Source organism: Daphnia pulex, chromosome 5 (assembly GCF_021134715.1).
Source record: "Daphnia pulex isolate KAP4 chromosome 5, ASM2113471v1".
Classification (NCBI taxonomy): Eukaryota; Metazoa; Arthropoda; class Branchiopoda; order Diplostraca; family Daphniidae; genus Daphnia; species Daphnia pulex.
The window spans coordinates 3,525,908-3,542,935 of NC_060021.1; the positions used below are offsets into that span (position 1 = coordinate 3,525,908).

General features: G+C 39.5%; 2 protein-coding genes and 1 long non-coding RNA gene across 8 annotated transcripts; 2 read left to right on the top strand and 1 right to left on the bottom strand.

Moving 5' to 3' along the window:
• Positions 1 to 2,196: 2,196 nt before the first annotated feature.
• On the top strand, positions 2,197 to 4,836 carry LOC124193677. 2 transcript variants are annotated; one of them, XR_006874394.1, is made up of 7 exons: positions 2,197 to 2,411; positions 3,047 to 3,311; positions 3,390 to 3,454; positions 3,510 to 3,626; positions 3,690 to 4,021; positions 4,079 to 4,415; positions 4,479 to 4,836. It is a non-coding gene; the product is annotated as an uncharacterized LOC124193677 (long non-coding RNA). The 2 variants fall into 2 exon arrangements; XR_006874395.1 differs by having other exon boundaries at positions 3,047 to 3,307.
• Positions 4,837 to 8,297: 3,461 nt separating this feature from the next.
• Positions 8,298 to 10,322, top strand: LOC124193678 (UDP-glycosyltransferase UGT5-like). 4 transcript variants are annotated; one of them, XM_046587598.1, is made up of 5 exons: positions 8,298 to 8,424; positions 8,485 to 9,357; positions 9,428 to 9,650; positions 9,732 to 9,951; positions 10,020 to 10,322. In XM_046587598.1, exons 2-5 carry the CDS (start codon positions 8,521 to 8,523, stop codon positions 10,300 to 10,302), a joined length of 1,563 nt encoding a protein of 520 aa, XP_046443554.1. In that variant the 5' UTR covers positions 8,298 to 8,424; positions 8,485 to 8,520; the 3' UTR covers positions 10,303 to 10,322. The 4 variants fall into 4 exon arrangements, with proteins under 4 accessions (XP_046443554.1, XP_046443555.1, XP_046443556.1 ...); XM_046587599.1 differs by having other exon boundaries at positions 8,324 to 8,424; positions 8,490 to 9,357; XM_046587600.1 differs by having other exon boundaries at positions 8,326 to 8,405.
• Positions 10,323 to 13,289: 2,967 nt separating this feature from the next.
• Positions 13,290 to 14,519, bottom strand: LOC124193301. 2 transcript variants are annotated; one of them, XM_046587057.1, is made up of 5 exons: positions 14,364 to 14,519; positions 14,156 to 14,301; positions 14,030 to 14,092; positions 13,873 to 13,965; positions 13,290 to 13,807 (listed from the first exon to the last, which is right to left on the bottom strand). In XM_046587057.1, exons 3-5 carry the CDS (start codon positions 14,070 to 14,072, stop codon positions 13,332 to 13,334), a joined length of 612 nt encoding a protein of 203 aa, XP_046443013.1. In that variant the 5' UTR covers positions 14,073 to 14,092; positions 14,156 to 14,301; positions 14,364 to 14,519; the 3' UTR covers positions 13,290 to 13,331. The 2 variants fall into 2 exon arrangements, with proteins under 2 accessions (XP_046443013.1, XP_046443012.1); XM_046587056.1 differs by having other exon boundaries at positions 14,156 to 14,514.
• Between the last annotated feature and the right edge of the window lie 2,509 nt (positions 14,520 to 17,028).

Consider the following 17,028-nt stretch of genomic DNA (forward strand, 5'->3'; position numbering starts at 1 on the left):
CTTCGGCGTAATTGAAAATATCATAAACTTTTCTTTTCTCTTGGTTCTTTGTCTCTTCTTAGTTTCTTCGTCGTTTCTTTAACGTTTGTTAAAAGCTAAAGCAAACACCAACGTTGTTGAAGAATCTTCTACACCCCATTACACATACTGTCCCGTAAAGAGTGTTCCGAAACTTTCTGGTGGTGTCAGGAGAGTTTTCGTGTGCTGCTCATCGTTTATTTATTATCACTCGAACAATTTCGGAAGCAAAACTAATCCCTTCATTAAAAAACGAAGGAATGACTTTGGGAAGACGGCGATGGGGCCATTCACAGATAATTTTGAAACTTTCAGTGGCTGCTAACACTGTTTTGGGGAAAAAAGATAACTACTTCATTGGGAAGTTTCTACCAGTCGTTACGAACCAACAATTCCTAGGTTGCTTGATAATCCCGATTGACATTGGTATTGAGCTCATTATTGGTAACCTAAAAAATGGCAGGCGTAGCATGCCTCTTTCGTGGTAACATTGCACGAAAAGACGGTATCACCCTAGGGCCATGAAATGCGTGAATATTAAATTGTAACACATTTGACTCATAATACCTTTTATTTCAGTTGGAAAAATATCGAAAAGAGAACTAGTACAGACAGTACAGACTTCAAACGAAACTTCCTGGGGCAAGAGAGTGACAGAGCATGGACTACTTAAGCTAGAGGACGGGACACTTCGACAAATCCTATGTCGGCTACCATTTTTTTTTTGTTACTTTAATGAATCAAGCTTCGAAAATGAGCTAGAGTCTATTAAAATATCCCTATGCGGTAAATATTTAATTTCGGTGATATTTTAATTAGAAATTGACGTAGGTGTTCGTTGGTTGTCGCCGCCTAGCGGTGATTGTTGGTTGGCCAATCTGTGATTCTCTGGTTTTGGTTTGGTTTGGTATGATTAGTTGCGTCTGCTATCTGTGATTCTCTGGTGATTCTATGGATTCTGTTTGTTTTCTTTCTAAAAACCATGGAAGAGTTTAGAATTCTTAGCGCTAGGTGGAGACAACCAACGAACACCTCTCCCGTCCTCTCAAAATTAAAACGCAAATATCTTTTAATTTAATATATTCACAAGAAATGTGCATTTGAGACTTATAATAGCTTTTTAAATCTCTATCGATTGACCCTTCTTTAAAAAATTTGATTAAAAATCCACCCGACAAGCTATAACACGGCGGGATAGGACGAGTGTCCCGTCCTCTAGCTTAAGTAGTCCATGGACAGAGGGGGAGAGGGGGAGTGAAGCTAAACAGCATCCTTTTTGGGCAGGATGGTTCAGCAACCATAGATTGCTGAACCGTTGCAATTTAGTCTCAACAGTGAAGAGCAATTGATTAAAAAAACAAAACCTCGTCAGTCTCACATTGAAGAACTTGCCTTCACGCCCAATAGTGAAGTTAACTGTAAAGAAAACTGGATATTTTTTCACTCAAGCCAGAAGAATTTTTGAATAATCAACCGTTATTCGTCTGTAAACGTATCTTAAGGAAGTATGGGGTTTTTCCGAAAAACTACGTCTTGAAGACCTTGTACAAAGTTACTATTGGTCGCGGATTGCTTGACTTCCGCGCCTTCAAATTCGCCATATACTTTTTTGAGCTATTTCGTTCTGCTGAGTCTTTAAAACAGTTAGTCATCAGTCAATTATTTGAGACGAACAACGTTTAATCTTATCTAATTTTAAAAGACAAACTTATCTCTAATCCTGGTAAATCAGAAAGTCATCATGGATTGAAGATCTGAATACAGTATTGGACGTTTCAACACTTATATCCCTGCCTGGAATTCGTCTGCAAGTACTTGTTGGAGATTCATAATCTCAAGCAGCATGATGCAGCCAGGAAGAAGGACGAAGAAATCCATCTGATCATTCATCTCCTTAAATTGTTGGTTCTGGTACCTAAAACAGGAAAACAAAGAAGCTGGTTGGGTCATGAGATAAGCATGCACCTTTATAATTATGAAGTACTGCGAACGGAAAACAAAGAATCCTGTCTTCTCAGAGATTGCAAGGAGAATGGAAAACCGTTTGATTTTTATATGATTAAGCTTTTGCTGAGGTTGGATTCCAACACCAACGAAGTTGATGCAAATTCTCTAAGCCCACTACATCTACTGGCCCAATATTAATGCGAAGACACATTTGATTGGCGTCAGATATCTTTTAAAGCCCGATCCGAACAGTTTTACGACATCACAAGAAAAAATCTTAGTACAAAAATCTTAGCTACAACGTCCGTCAGCAGTACTCCGTCAGTCAGGCTTCTATTCCAGAGATTCTTTCAAGAAATTCCCACATATTGCAGGCCACAACAAACACCTATCCATAAAATCTCCTCGTGATTCGTCTATGCAAGGGTCCCTGGATGCAAGTCTTTGTATGTAAAATGATTTTCTTTAATAAGTTATAACTGAAACGACTACAAATTTCTGCTACAATTTTGTGTATTTTGTAAATTAAATGTAAGATTATGAACTTGAAGTAGCTGAATTTGAACGTCGTTCTCCATTTTCTCCAAATTAAGGAACCCAAGACAACTGAAGGAACAAAGCAATGTAATCACTACATTGGATTGTGCTAAACAGTTGTCATACTAGCGACGTCAATCAATCAAATATAACCAAATTTTAAATTTCATAACTTAAGCATATTCACAGTGGATTGATTTCTTGTCTTTTCCTTTGTAGGACTTAACTTTCTTTTTATAATTTATTATAACTAACGTATGGCTTTTGAAGAAATTTAGAATTGTAAAGTTCATTTTGAACTAATAAGCTTGATTTCTTCAATCTTTTGAAGGTGTTTTTCACATAAAAATTTTTTATCTGTTTTTGTGGTAAAAATTTTCCGTTACAAACCAGTGAGAGGATACCACCAGAATCTGAGCTCAGAAGAGCACTAAGAGTGGATTTAAACACGAGCTGAACTTTAAGAAAAGCCACAATATATTTTGAGTGAATTCAATCATGATTAAAAAATTATGGTAATAAATATTTGTAATATTTCTTATAGGAATTAACATGGATTTGGATTCTTAAGCCGACAAAAGTCTTGTAACCAGAAAATTGAAAACCAAACTACTCAAGAAAACAAGACAAATGTGATTATTCGTGGCAAGAATAATTTTCACATTTGCAGTGAAAGCAAGTCACTAGCCGGTCGATGAATTATTTTTCGTTGTATTGGTATGAGCACCCAGACTCTGTCTGGGGTAGTGCTCATTTCATCGAACCTTTTGGCAAAAGTGTATGCAATGTGTATAGTTAAGTTTATGTATGTATGTACAAAAAGATGTTCCCGGTCGTGGTGCCGCGAATTTTCTTAATTTTAATATGCACTTTCAACGTTTTTTCAGATGGTTGTCACTGCCGACCAAATGGCGTCTGCCCTCTCGATGACCGATCTCACTCCCGAGGAAAGGTAGGTTCAGAATATCATCCACTCTCTTCCTCGGGTAACAAATTTTGCGGTGCAGTGTTTTCACCATCGGGAGCTCCAGAAGTACCTCCAAAAAATCTTTCCCGAACTGGTGGTGGGGCAAGAAAGGCAATTCAACCAAATCGTTGCCCACCACCCGTGGGTATTTAAATTGGTGAATTTTAAAAAATTTAAATCTTAATTAAATTTTAAAAATTGATTCTTTCTTTTTTGAAAGGATCATTGAAGGGCCCGGTTGGAATGGGCGGGAGGAGGAGTTAATGGCCATTGTAGACGCCGTAGACCGACGCCGACACAACCGCCGTCGCCAAACTTTATTCGATGTGATAAAGAGGCACAAAACGAGGTTCGCGCAGCCAAGAAGAGGAAGTGAGACGCGGTAGAGGAAGCCAAAATACAGCTAGTAAAAAAATTACGGTCGGTGCGGTGCAGTGTTTGCACCATCGAGAGGTCTAGAAGTACCTCCAAATAATTTTTCCAAAACTGGTGGTGGGGCAAGAAACGCAATTCAACCACGTCGTTGCCCACCACCCGTGGGTATTTCAATTGGTAAGTAAAAAGAAATTGAATATTAATTACATTTTAAAAATTGATTCTTTTTTTTAGGAAAAGATCATTGAAGGGACCGGTTGGAATGGGCCTGAGTAGGAGTTAATGGCCATTGCAGACGCCGTAGACTGACGCACACACAACCGCCGTCGCCAACCTATATTCGACGGGATAAAGAGGCACAAAACGAGGTTCGCACAGCCAAGAAGAGGAAGCGAGACGCGGTTGAGGAAGCTAAAATACAGCTAGTAAAAAAACTAAGGTCGTTGAAGTGCAGTGTTTGCACCATCCGAAGCTCTAGAAGTACCTCCAAATGATCTTTCCAAAACTGGTGTTGGGGCAAGAAAGGCAATTCAACCAAATCGTTGCCCACCACCCGTGGGTATTTCAATTGGTAAATTTAAAAAAATTTAAATCTTAATTAAATTTTAAAAATTGATTCTTTCTTTTTTGAAAGGATCATTGAAGGGCCCGGTTGGAATGGGCGGGAGGAGGAGTTAATGGCCATTGCAGACGCCGTAGACCGACGCCCACACAACCGCCGTCGCCTGCCACCAGGTTCGCACTCTTTTCTCCCCTATTCTCTACAAAGGTCAGATCTGCGCATGCGCAGACTTGGTCACGTGGTCTTAATCGACCAATGCAAGAGTTTCTTTTGGTCTGAACTTCAGACCACGTGACCAAGCCTGCGGGTATCTGCTCATGCGCAGATCCAACCCTCGTCACCCAGAAAAAAGGGGAGATCCCCCCCACTTTAAAACGGACCCCACGCCATTTTTGGTGGGCGGTCCTTTAAATGTGATGAATTTTGCTCTTTTCCCCCTTTTCACCCTTTTCGTCTTTTGCCTTTAGGCTCTAAGGGCAAAAGAGGGGGTATAGGCAGCACGAAAAAGGGTGAAAAGGGGGGGGGAAAGAGCAAAATTCATCACATTTTAAGGACCGCCCCCCAAATATGGGGTGGGGTCCGTTTAAAAGTAGGAGAGCTAATCTCAACTTTGAAGTGAGATTACGGGGGGGGGGGGGGGTGAATCATTATTTTAAAAATAAAAAATCAAATACCACGAGAATCAACGTGAAAAACTGATTCCAATGATATTTATTTAAAAGGAATCCCTTATTCATTCAAGAACCCTATTATAAATTGAAATAAACGGGCATCATGTGCCACTAGCGGTTGGTGACATAAGTTTAGAGGGCTAACCGTGGGAAATTTGAAACTTGGAAATGGCTCACCTTCCCTATATGACTCGGCGATGGTCATCATGAAGAGGGCGGGGCTTCTGCGGGGCATTACAAAGATAAAAGATTGATTTCTTTTCCGTTCCAACTTGTTTTTTTTTTTAATTTAAAGAGAGTTTGTAATTGATTATCAATTTCAAAAAATTAATCGATTTTCAGAAAAAAATTTCCGAAAAAGTATTCGTTTAATATCTCATAGAAATCCGTAGGTGGGGCTGCAATCTTTATGTGTACGTCCAAAGAACGCTCTTGTTATTGCATGAATTTTGAATTTAAAAAACAAAAACAAAAACAAAAACAAAAAAAACATTAGAATAGGGCCTATTAAATAAATTGTCTTCTTCAATTCAACAAACAGAATTTGCAATAGCCTGCAAATTCTACATACTTACATTTAAAAATTTTGTATATTATACAAAAAATGTTCTATATTATATACAAAAAATTTGAAATTTTATCAAAAAATTGTGTGTATTATATTAAAATTTTTGTATGTTATATCAGGGCCATTCCATGGTATTTCAATTTTTTTTTGTCGCGGTACCTCACCGATTTTGATGAAAAAGATACTGTGTGTTGTAAGTCATGGTTACATAACACTGAAATTTTCAATTTTTTGGATCAGTGGTTGAGCGTGATTTGTTGTTGTTGATTTCCCTATCTTTTAACACAGGCGCCATGCCGCCATCGCACCTTACACTTCTCCCAGAGGGGTGCGCGCGCATCGTTTACACCTCCCCTACGTATAGAGATAGGGAAAACGAACAATCCATATATAATAAAACAACAAGCTTTTTGGGGGAGGAGCCTGTGTCTGTGTCAACAATGTGTCAACACAGGCTCCTCCCCCAAAATGGAACATGCCCAAACAAATCACCACCAGATGCCGTCGCCGTGATGACGCAATCTTTGATGACGCAACAACCAGCATCACCACCAGATGTCAGCATCGCCGTTATGACGAAATCTTCAAGTAAGGTACTGGGCAGATTTCCGACGATAAAATCTATTACGGGCAGATGATTAAGCTACAGAAAAGCGAATTGCAAAAGAGTCCGACTTTACGCTAGACCAAAGTTCCCCGGATTTGAGCGGGGCTCAGGTTGCTCGTTTTAAATAATCCCTTGTCTATAAAACGAAAAGGGGGAGGAGTTTGTTTGTGAATATGTCTGTGTGTTTGTCAGTCCGGATGAGCACACGCTATGATTGGATGACGGGCGACTACCTGCGAAAGGGTCACCATCGCCCGGGGCTACGATTGACCTCGCTCGGCGGATTGACCAAAATGCCGCCTAAAAGCTCCAACAAAGGAGATTGCTCGCGGGCAAGGGATCCACGGGCAAGGGGAAACGGCACGGGCAAGGGAATTTGCATAACTGGCTTATTTACACTAGGCCATCTAACGACCGGCCCTGGACGGGCATAAAGTTACTAGTCCATATATAATAAAAGAACAAGCTTTTGGGGAAGGGGCTTATTCATGTCACGGATAATGTCACAATGCGCACGCGCTGTGATTGGTCAGTCGATTTTGGGGGAGGAGCTTATTCATGGGCAAATCACCACCAGATGTCTATAGCATCAACGTAATGACGCAATCTGTGATGACGCAACAACCAGATTTGCATCAGCACCAGATGTCGATAGCATCGCCGTGATGACGAAATCTTCAAGTAAGGTAGTCACTGGGCAGATTTCCCACGATAAAATCTATTATGGGCAGATGATTAAGCTACAGAAAAGCGAATAGCAAAAGAATCTGACTTTACGCTAGACAAAAGTTCCCCGGATTTGAACGGGGCTCAGGTTACTGGTTCATAACTAAAACACGAAGATTGGAAGGAGGGAAATTGTTATAGGATAAGTAAAAAGGAATACGGGCTATCGAATGGCGCAAGTCGCGACCAGCTTTGCCGTTCGAGAATGGAGATATTAGCCATTAAAGTTTTTTTCTTTAAATGAAGATTGCGTAGCCTTGCTAATGACTAATCAGACTCGGACAAAACCAAAAAATTGCATTTTTTTTTTCTTTTTTTTTTTTGGTTTTTGTCCGATCTCAATTGCTCAATCCGCCGCCGTTTTATTTACGTTTTAGTGAAAATTCCTCACTACGCTTCCGCAAAAAACCGGAAATTTGTAACAACAATTCACGCTCAACCACTGATCCAAAAAATTTGAAAATTTCACAGTGTTATGTAACCACAACACACAGTATTTTTTTCATCAAAATCGGTGAGGTACCGCGACAAAAAAAACTGAAATACCATGGAATGGCCCCTATTTGATAGGGTTTTCTTTCTATTTTAAGGTGGTATTTTTTTTAATAAAAAATGTGTTTCTAAGTATTTGATAATTTAGTTTATTTGATGTTGTTTGGGTCTGGGACTCTGGGTTAAATGGTACAGCCATCTGTTGCCAGGTAAACGACAAAAAAAGATCGAAAAAAGACATCTTTACTTTATTGATTGTATCTCCACTTTTACTCAATAGAATGAATAAAATGACAGTACATCTGAAAGAGATATGAATTTTCTTTTCACTAGTGCGTCTTTTAATTAATTTAATCCATCCGTTGCTGAGAAAAATGGTGTTCCGTTTTTCCCCTTGCTCTGTTCCGTTTAACCCTAAAAATTATTTTTTCTTCATTTTTTCCTCTTGACATTTAATCAAATAACATTTAGCTAGTTTTACGGGAAAAAATTACCCAATGCAAAGAAATGCATGGAAAACACTCATATATTTTTATTCTTATTTGTAATCTTTCTATTTAAAAAATTGGCAGCGTAAAAAAAAAGTGTCCCTCTTTACCCGGTCTACCAGACATTAAAGGAGTACAAAAGGTATACAAACACGAATTTGTACACCAGCTACAAAAATGTAGCCCAAATAATGACTAGAGTTTGGTGCTTGGTCTCACTAGAGAACGAAATCATATCAGCCTGAAACCTTGCAGCAGAATAACAGCATGAAACATTTCATGCCACGTCACTCCTTATCTTTCATCTAAAGTCAACAGAAGAAGCAACCTAAAGCAGGGCGGTGGGGCATATTACCTACAAATTTATTCAATATCACACATAGATCACTCTCCCTTCTTGATCAGTCAGCTCGTCTTTAAATATTTGTGCCCTCAACTCGAATTTAAGTTAATCTCACATTTATTGGTATGTTCCAGTTTAATCTAGATTGTAAGTGATGTGTTTATCTTTTTTTTTTAATTTCAGTTCAGCAATTTACCTGGTCACTTGATACAAAACATAATGAAATTCCAATCATTGAATACTCTGGTCTTGCTGCTATCCGCAATCGTCGTTGAAAATTGCATGGCAGCGAAAATCGTCGTGCTGTACCCCGTCGGTTCCAAAAGTCACTTTTATGCCGTGATGCCCGTCATCGAGGAACTTGGACAACGAGGGCATAACGTGACCGTCTTCTCGCCGTTTAAGGGCATCACAAAAAACGCCACGAACGTCCATGAAATCATTATGACTTCGGTAGCGAAAGAACTGGACACCATGGACATCGACTGGTTCGCCATGCAGAAAGAAGGGGCGACGCAAATTCTTACGATGATGCAAACCATGATCGCCCTTAGCACTCTCGGGTGTGAGGATTTGTTGTCGAATACGGAATTCCGACGGATTGTGGAAAAGCGCGACGTCGACTTGTTCATCGTCGACGCATTCGGAAACGAATTCACTTATCCCATCATCGACAAACTTGGCGTTCCGTTCGTGATCCATGGCTCCTCCTCCGCTTTTCCATCCACCCTGAATGCAATGGGAGCACCGGCAGACTACGCCTCCGTCCCTCTCATGCTGGCAGAATACGACGAACAGATGACTTTCACCCAGAGACTAATTAATACCTTCTCCGGGGAGTTTATGAAGTATTTTAGAAATTTTTACATTTTCACGAAACTGGACGCAATCGTTCAAAGAGAATTTCCTGGTGTTAAATCCATCGTCGAGCTCGAAGGAGATGCTAGTCTCTATATCACTAATACTCACCCAGTCACGAATTGGCCGCGTTCGTTACCCCCAACTATCTTATCAATTGGAGCCCTTCACGCCAGACCGACCAAACAACTGCCGCCAGTATTAAATTAAAGGCCAACGGTCTCGTTACATGAAGTATACAAAGTCTAAAATTCTTATCTATCGCTAGGCATTGAAAACGTTTGCTGATGAAGCAAAGGACGGTTTCATCGTGTTCACGCTAGGCTCGTTCGTTTCGGTTTCGACCATGCCCAAAGAAACGGTCGACACTTTCATCAGAGTTTTCTCCAAACTTCCGCAGCGAGTCGTCTGGAAGTGGGAGGCGGATATTCCGCAAGGTGTTCCATCCAATATTATGATGGTCGACTGGCTTCCGCAACAAGATCTCCTGGGTATTGCATGACAGTTTCTGGCAGACTGTTTTTGTGTTGTACACAGTTAGTCTAAAATGTTTTTGAACAATATTTGTATAGGACATCCTAATGCGCGATTATTCATCACTCACGGTGGAATGTTGGGAACACAGGAAACAATTTACCATGGCGTTCCTTTGCTCGGTTTGCCGTTCGGAAACGACCAGCGGGCGAATGTAGCGAAGGCCGTGAGAGGCGGATGGGGTCTGAAACTCGACTGGGACAAAATTGACGACAACAATTTGTATGAGGCTCTAACGTATCTCATTAATGATCCCAGGTATCATAAACTATATTTTTAAAACCATCTGGAGCATGTCCGTTAACTGGATTCCATTTTCGATACAGCGTCCGAAAAAGTGCGAAAAAGTTGTCGCAGTTGATGCAAGAAGAAATCATGCCCGGCAAGGATGTGGCCGCTTACTGGATCGAGTACGTAATTCGTCACGGAGGCACCAAACATCTTCAGTTGGCCTCCAAAGGGATGCCGTTCTACCAGCGCCATCTCCTCGATGTCGCACTTTTATCTTTCGTAATCGCGATCGTTTTTCTCTCTGTCTCTTACAAACTATCTTGCGCGCTATGTCGCTGCTGTTTTAAAGCCAAATCTGACAAAATAAAAACCAACTAATTGCTTATTTTAATCATAAATCGAGCGAAATCGAGTCGTTTATAAAGAATAGGGATCCAAGTAATTAAACTTCAAAGTGCTGAATCTTTGCTACACACATTGGTGTGACGGGGAAGTGGGACCGATTATTCGATTGGATGTTCGTTTTTACTTTAGCTAACCCCACGCAGGTTGCAGCTAGTATTCATCATCCCAATTAAGATTATGTGTTAGACCGTGTGGCCTAATGGATAAGGAGTCAGACTTCTACTAGGCCTACTTTGAAAGGAAAAAGAAAAAGAATCCGAAATTGTGTGTTCGAGTACGCATCAGTTATAAATTTAAATTCGCCGAACGTGACATTTAGAAGGTTACATTTATGCTCGGGATTGCGCAAATTGAGATGTATTTCTCCTTGCTGCTACCGCATAGATTATTCATAGTTTATATTACGTTTCATTTCTTCCAGTTTATTAATGTATTCATAACAGCTCCTGCAGATTAGTGGTTATCACACTTGTCTTTCACTCACAAGTACGACATTTCCATCCGTGATCGGTATATAGGCCTACAATTTTTCATTTTATTATTTTTAAAGGTTTTGCTTCGAATTCGAAATGCAGTAAAGAGACGTACTGCTGCTCCAAAGTAAATGGATAAGTTTAAGTTATCGCAGTGCGCAAACGATAGGAGACAATAACGCACGATAAGAATTTTGTGAAACGAATAATTTTGTGAACAATATTAGCAATGCATAGGGTGCTGATATGTTGATGATTTTAGGATCGAAATTACGGTTGAGCAGCAGTGAGATAAAAATTCCCAAATACTTTTTTGGTCCCACCCCAATTCGGATTAAGTTTTATTCTGTTAACATGGAGACGGACGAATTACTGGTCTAAATAAAATAGCAGGTTCGATCCTATAGACTCGGTAGGTGTCCACCAGGTAATTGAATCCGTCGTTGGGGTGTGTCCATGTCCACCGGTATGAACGCAAGGATCGATGACCGTCAACGAAACATGGGTGTGTTGCTACTTGAGCCAGACGTCTGGCGCATACGCCGATCCCTAGTAGACGCAACATTGGTCATAGATCGTCCCTGAACTCACCCTCCTAGACGCAAGATTACAGTAGCGCGCCACGCTACCGGCTGAATGGAAACAATATTTTTTTGTAAAGACTATTTTCATAGACTGCAGTTGTTCGTATACATCGTATATAAGGTGAGAGATAAGCTCCCTCAGTATTCGCCTGAAACAGTTCAGGATTAAGTTCACCGTGGAAGCTTTCTCACGAAGTATTGGCATGCAATATCATCATCTCTTCGTGCCCACCATACAACGTCATTCATAAGCAGCTTCATGTAAATCTTTAGTGAAGATGATCTATATCTTTTCTCCAAGTTTTTTTGTTTGTTTGTTTGTTTTACTATATGGACAACCTTTTATTCATTTTGGGAAATTGCAGGCGTGGTTTGAATAAAAATAAACACATGATTCCATTATATGGGAACTGGATTCTATAAGATTTTGATTAATACTTTTTCTTTAAAATATACCCAATACACAGGAACACCCGGGTTTGAACCGGACTACCTGATCTGCAGTCGGAAGGTCTACCACTGAGCTGTACCCGATGTATTAGATACGGATCAAACAATAACAAACAATAATAATGCATTCGAGAATGCAGCGCTATATAAGATTTTTTTTTTTCAATCCCCACTGTGGAATATAATGTCTACTTCAAATTCAAGTAAACAGCCCATCGTTTAACTATCTTCAGTGAAAATTTGATCGAAATCATCAATTAAACGTTAGGTAAAAGTTCAGGTCCGATCCTATAGACGCGCGAATTGCCTGCCGGATGTTGACATCCGTCATTAGCGTGTCACCATGTCATCCTACAGGTTTCCCAAAAGAACCTTTGTGAGGTATGAACGAATGGGTTGTAGAACGCCAACGAAACATCGAAGTGTTGCTGACAGAGAGCCGGACGTCGCGGAAGAGTTCCGAGTCCGAGCAGCGCAATATGGATCATAGATTGTCCCTGAAGTCAGCCTCCCTGACGCAGGATTACAGTAGCGCGCCACACTACCAGCTACATAATTTAAAATTTATTGCGAGAAAAATAGTTCTTTGTTCGAACAGCCAACGTTCGAATCATTTTTAAAGAATTTCAAATATTCTAATAGCTATATAGTTTGAATGGCAGATAATTTTCTTGTAATTTTATGATACATACAGTGGGTACCGAAAGTATCCGTACGGCTGAGAGAATCAGTAGGGAAAACGCGTTTTTCAAAACGCTCCCAAAAATAGAATTCTCGGTGGAATTCGATAAAAATTTTTTCAAAGGTTAATATTAGGGCGGGGTATCATGTGATTTTTTTTGGGAATTTTTCGACAACGCGATATGTGGTTTTTATCGCGTTGCGTAAGTATCCGTACGGCCGAGAGGCCTAGTAGGGAATGGGCTTACTTTGGAGGCCTGTCATTCGGTATCTACGTAATATTATAGGGTGGGAAAGTTCTTAAAAAAAAGAGCTGCATTAGCTCTATGTGTGGTTATAAGATCACATTTTTCAAATTTCATTTATAGTAATGAAATCGAAATTGAAAACACGAATTATAAGTTTTCCGTTTTCTTCTCCTCGATTCCCCATCACCAGTGTTGCCATATCTCAAAATCTCTTTCTTCCCTTGGACGGAAGAGGGAGAAAGAGAAAGCAGAGCAATAGATACCTGGTCGGTTCTCGGCCGTGTTGGCTTCCCTATCCCGGTTTCAGGGTAAACGTGGTCCGATTTGGAAAAATTGATGAGCGCCTCTAGTGAGTGTGTCAGGTACTACGTGAAGCCAGCCAATCAGGAAGGGTCTATGAAAAACTCATTGACCAATCACAGCTTACTTTTCTACAAGAAGTGAACAAAATAAAAAGGTAGAAGTATCCAACTGTCAAACCTCTAGGTCTTTTCTAAGTGTCCCAACATTCTTACATTTTACTGTTTGGTTGTGTAAATTGTTTATTGTTCCGTTGACATAATACACTACTTCTTGTTTTGAAAATGTACACTTTTCACATTATAATTTTCATTTGGTAGTTGATCCATCGAAATGCAAAAAATCGTTTGTTTAATTTGATCAAAATACCATGTCCAATTCTTTGGTACTATTGATGAAGTTACTAGTGACTGAAATGTCACAAAATTAGACTTGAAATTAGTAGAGCTTGCTTCCATAGAAGGTGATGTAACTGTCGAATCTTCAATGACAACAGCAACATTTTCGTTCATTACATCAGGAAGTGGATCAAAAATTGCTTCTTCAGCAGCCTGGTGAGTGTCCATTGATTCTTGAATAGTAGAGGTAGCTTCCATAGAAGGTGATGCAACTGTCGTATCTTCCATGACAACAGCAAGATTTTCCTTGATTGAATCTGGAAGTGGATCAAAAATTGCTTCTTCAGCAGCCTGGGGAATGTTGATTGATTCTTTAATAGTAGAGGTAATTTCCATGGAGGGTGCTATCAGATAAAATTTAAAGCAATTGCTCTTAAAAATAAAATGTAACGAGAACTATTATCAATACCTGTACTGTCAATTTTTTTTCTCTTAGACGTAGTAGGTATTTTGTCTACTTTTGGTCGTTTCCTTACTGATGCATTGCTAGCATTTGTTTCCACTACAATACATATTTAAGAATTGCATTATTTGATATTAAACAAAATAAACATATTTAAAAATACCATTGAGGTTATTTCTCCATTTGAAACCATCAACATTTTGCATTGCTTGTCGACTAGGTGTATCTAAAATGAAAAAGGTTCAGTTTCTGTGCTTTACAGATTATACAGGAAATGTAATATCAATACCATTTATCAGAAAATGTTTGGGAATTGCTCCAGCATTACGATTCCTACGTTTGAAAGGATGGAACACGTTCAAAATTTAAATCCCTGATTTGAAGTCACTTTCGTCAAAATGACGGGAGCAAATACGTGAGGTGCTCGTCAAATAACTACATGGAATTAGTTCTCGCCATTTAGATAATGAAGTTTTAGGAATTGCAAACAGGGTAACCTCGTTTTCTTTTTGATTTCCTTTGAAATATGTTGATTTACAACCAGGAACAGCACACCTGCAAACCATTTTTACAGAAATTATGGTTAGGCTTCATTCACGTATTCCCGATGATGGCCGCCGTATTCACATATTACACAAAAATGGCCGCCGAAAGTATTATTTGAAAGTCAACGTCTTATCACTAGATGGCGCTGTTTCATTTTTACCACTTCACAACTTCTGACAAGCTCCGCCCTAAAATGTCTGAAAATCGGGGATACGTTTACCCTAAAACCGGGATAGGGAAGCCAACACGGCCGAGAACCGACCAGGTATCTATTGCTCTGGAGAAAGGATAAATATTTTTTGATATGGCAACACTGGTGATGGGGAATCGAGGGGAAGAAAACGGAAAACTTATAATTCGTGTTTTCAATTTCGATTTCATTACTATAAATGAAATTTGAAAAATGTGATCTTATGACCACACATAGAGCTAATGCAGCTCTTTTTTTTAAGAACTTTCCCACCCTATAATATTACGTAGATACCGAATGACAGGCCTCCAAAGTAAGCCCATTCCCTACTAGGCCTCTCGGCCGTACGGATACTTACGCAACGCGATAAAAACCACATATCGCATTGTCGAAAAATTCCCAATAAAAATCACATGATACCCCGCCCTAATATTAACCTTTGAAAAAATTTTTATCGAATTCCACCGAGAATTCTATTTTTGGGAGCGTTTTGAAAAACGCGTTTTCCCTACTGATTCTCTCAGCCGTACGGATACTTTCGGTACCCACTGTAAAAAAACGTTTACTGTTAATTTTATTTTAAAAATTGGATTGAAGTGAAACATCGACCCGACATCGAACAGCACCGCTCACCTACAATGAAACTATAATCACTTATATGTTGGTGGGCAAAATAAAAAAAAGATAAAGCTAGATGTTATCAGCAGTTGATAAAGGCGGTATAGGGGCCTAAAGGTCTGAGGCGAGAAACACGAGAAACACCAGCCATTTTACCTGACAATGACTAATATACATGTTGCAAATGAGAAGCAAGAAACATCACCACTCGAAAGTAGGCCTAAATGAATATAGAATCCATTATATCCGAATGTGTTTTATTTGTTTTACTCGAATATTGCCAAACAGAATATTAGGTGTCCGTAAAATTTTTATGTTTACTTGATAGGATATGTTTTATTTTTTTTTTGCCCTTGACCAATGTAAACCAGCACCTGTAGTTTAGCGGTTATCATGGTTGCCTCACACGCAACAGGTCCTCTGTTCAATCCTAGGCAGGGAAAAATAAAGAATTAAATTTAGTCTACTTTACGGTCAGCACTATTGGTGGAAAAAATACCCGGAAATATCTAACGACAAGAAGTATATAGTCGAGGCCATTAGTATATTTATACGTACAGTATCCTTCAAAAAAATCCGAACGGCGATTTTTCTTTAAATAGCCACCTATCCATAATGCGGGAAACTGGGTTTGGTTAATAGGCTGAATTTTGGGGGTTAAGAACGAAGCGAAAGGTGGGAAGAAAGAAACCCTCCCCCTCCGAAATAAAAAGTGTGAAACAAAACCAGACAGGCTGGTTGGAATAGCCGCAGGCTCACTGTCATTTTTTCGACAAGTGACGAGAAAACCAGAAGCTACCAAATCTAGCATTAAAAAGCGGGAAAGTTCAAAGGAATCGCCTTAAGTCATTTGTTTAATAATCGGCAATGAGCTTAAGTCGGTTAAATAAACTTTTCGCGCCATGAAAATTCCAGACAGCCTGTCTGATTTCATTCGTATTTCTTTTTTGGGGGGGAGGGGGGGAGACATGGCCAATGGCTAATTACTCCTTTTTCTTTCTTCCCACCTTTCGCTTTTTTCCTTACCCCCCCCCCCCAAATTCGGCCTATAAACCAAACCCAGTTCCCCGCCATATGGATAGGTGGCTATTTGAAAAAAAAATCGCCGTTCGGATTTTTTTTGAAGGATACTGTACCTGTATGCATGATATGATTCCAATAAGGGAATATCGTGAGGAGTAATAAAAGAAGATGAATATTTATAGAAAATGTGAGAAAGTTTTTTATCTAACAAGCTCTTCAGCACGATGAAAGAGATGGTAGAATTGAAGAAAACACGAGAAAACATGCCGTTTCAATTTTTATTAGCCTATATAATACTGAATAGCCTTTCTCTTCAAACTAGAGTTACCATTGCTTTTTTTTTCGATTCGACCTTTATCCTTTTATTTAAAGACTAAGAAATTGATGAGACATTCACCGCCCCACTATATATAAGCTTCACTATTATAGTTAAATGCAAGGGAATTATAATTGAACAACATATCCCGATCCTTATATGGATGTACGGTTGTTTGATAGATTTATCAGCCGACCACTGATTTATTATGGTAAAATAAAAACTTGTCTACAATACCTTATATAAATAAGAGAACAAGATCCGTTGGTAAAATTTTGACGATTGGAGACAAGACAAGTAATAAATGATGGGGTGTGGTCGCTTGCATCAGCAAATGAAGTCAAAGTGAAACGCGCGTCCTATCCTACCGTTACTCAACTCATTGATTCAAGGCTATTTTTGGGCTGGAAGGATATAGGTGATGGCCATTCATTCCAAATCTCGATTGATATGATCGGGTGCGTACTGC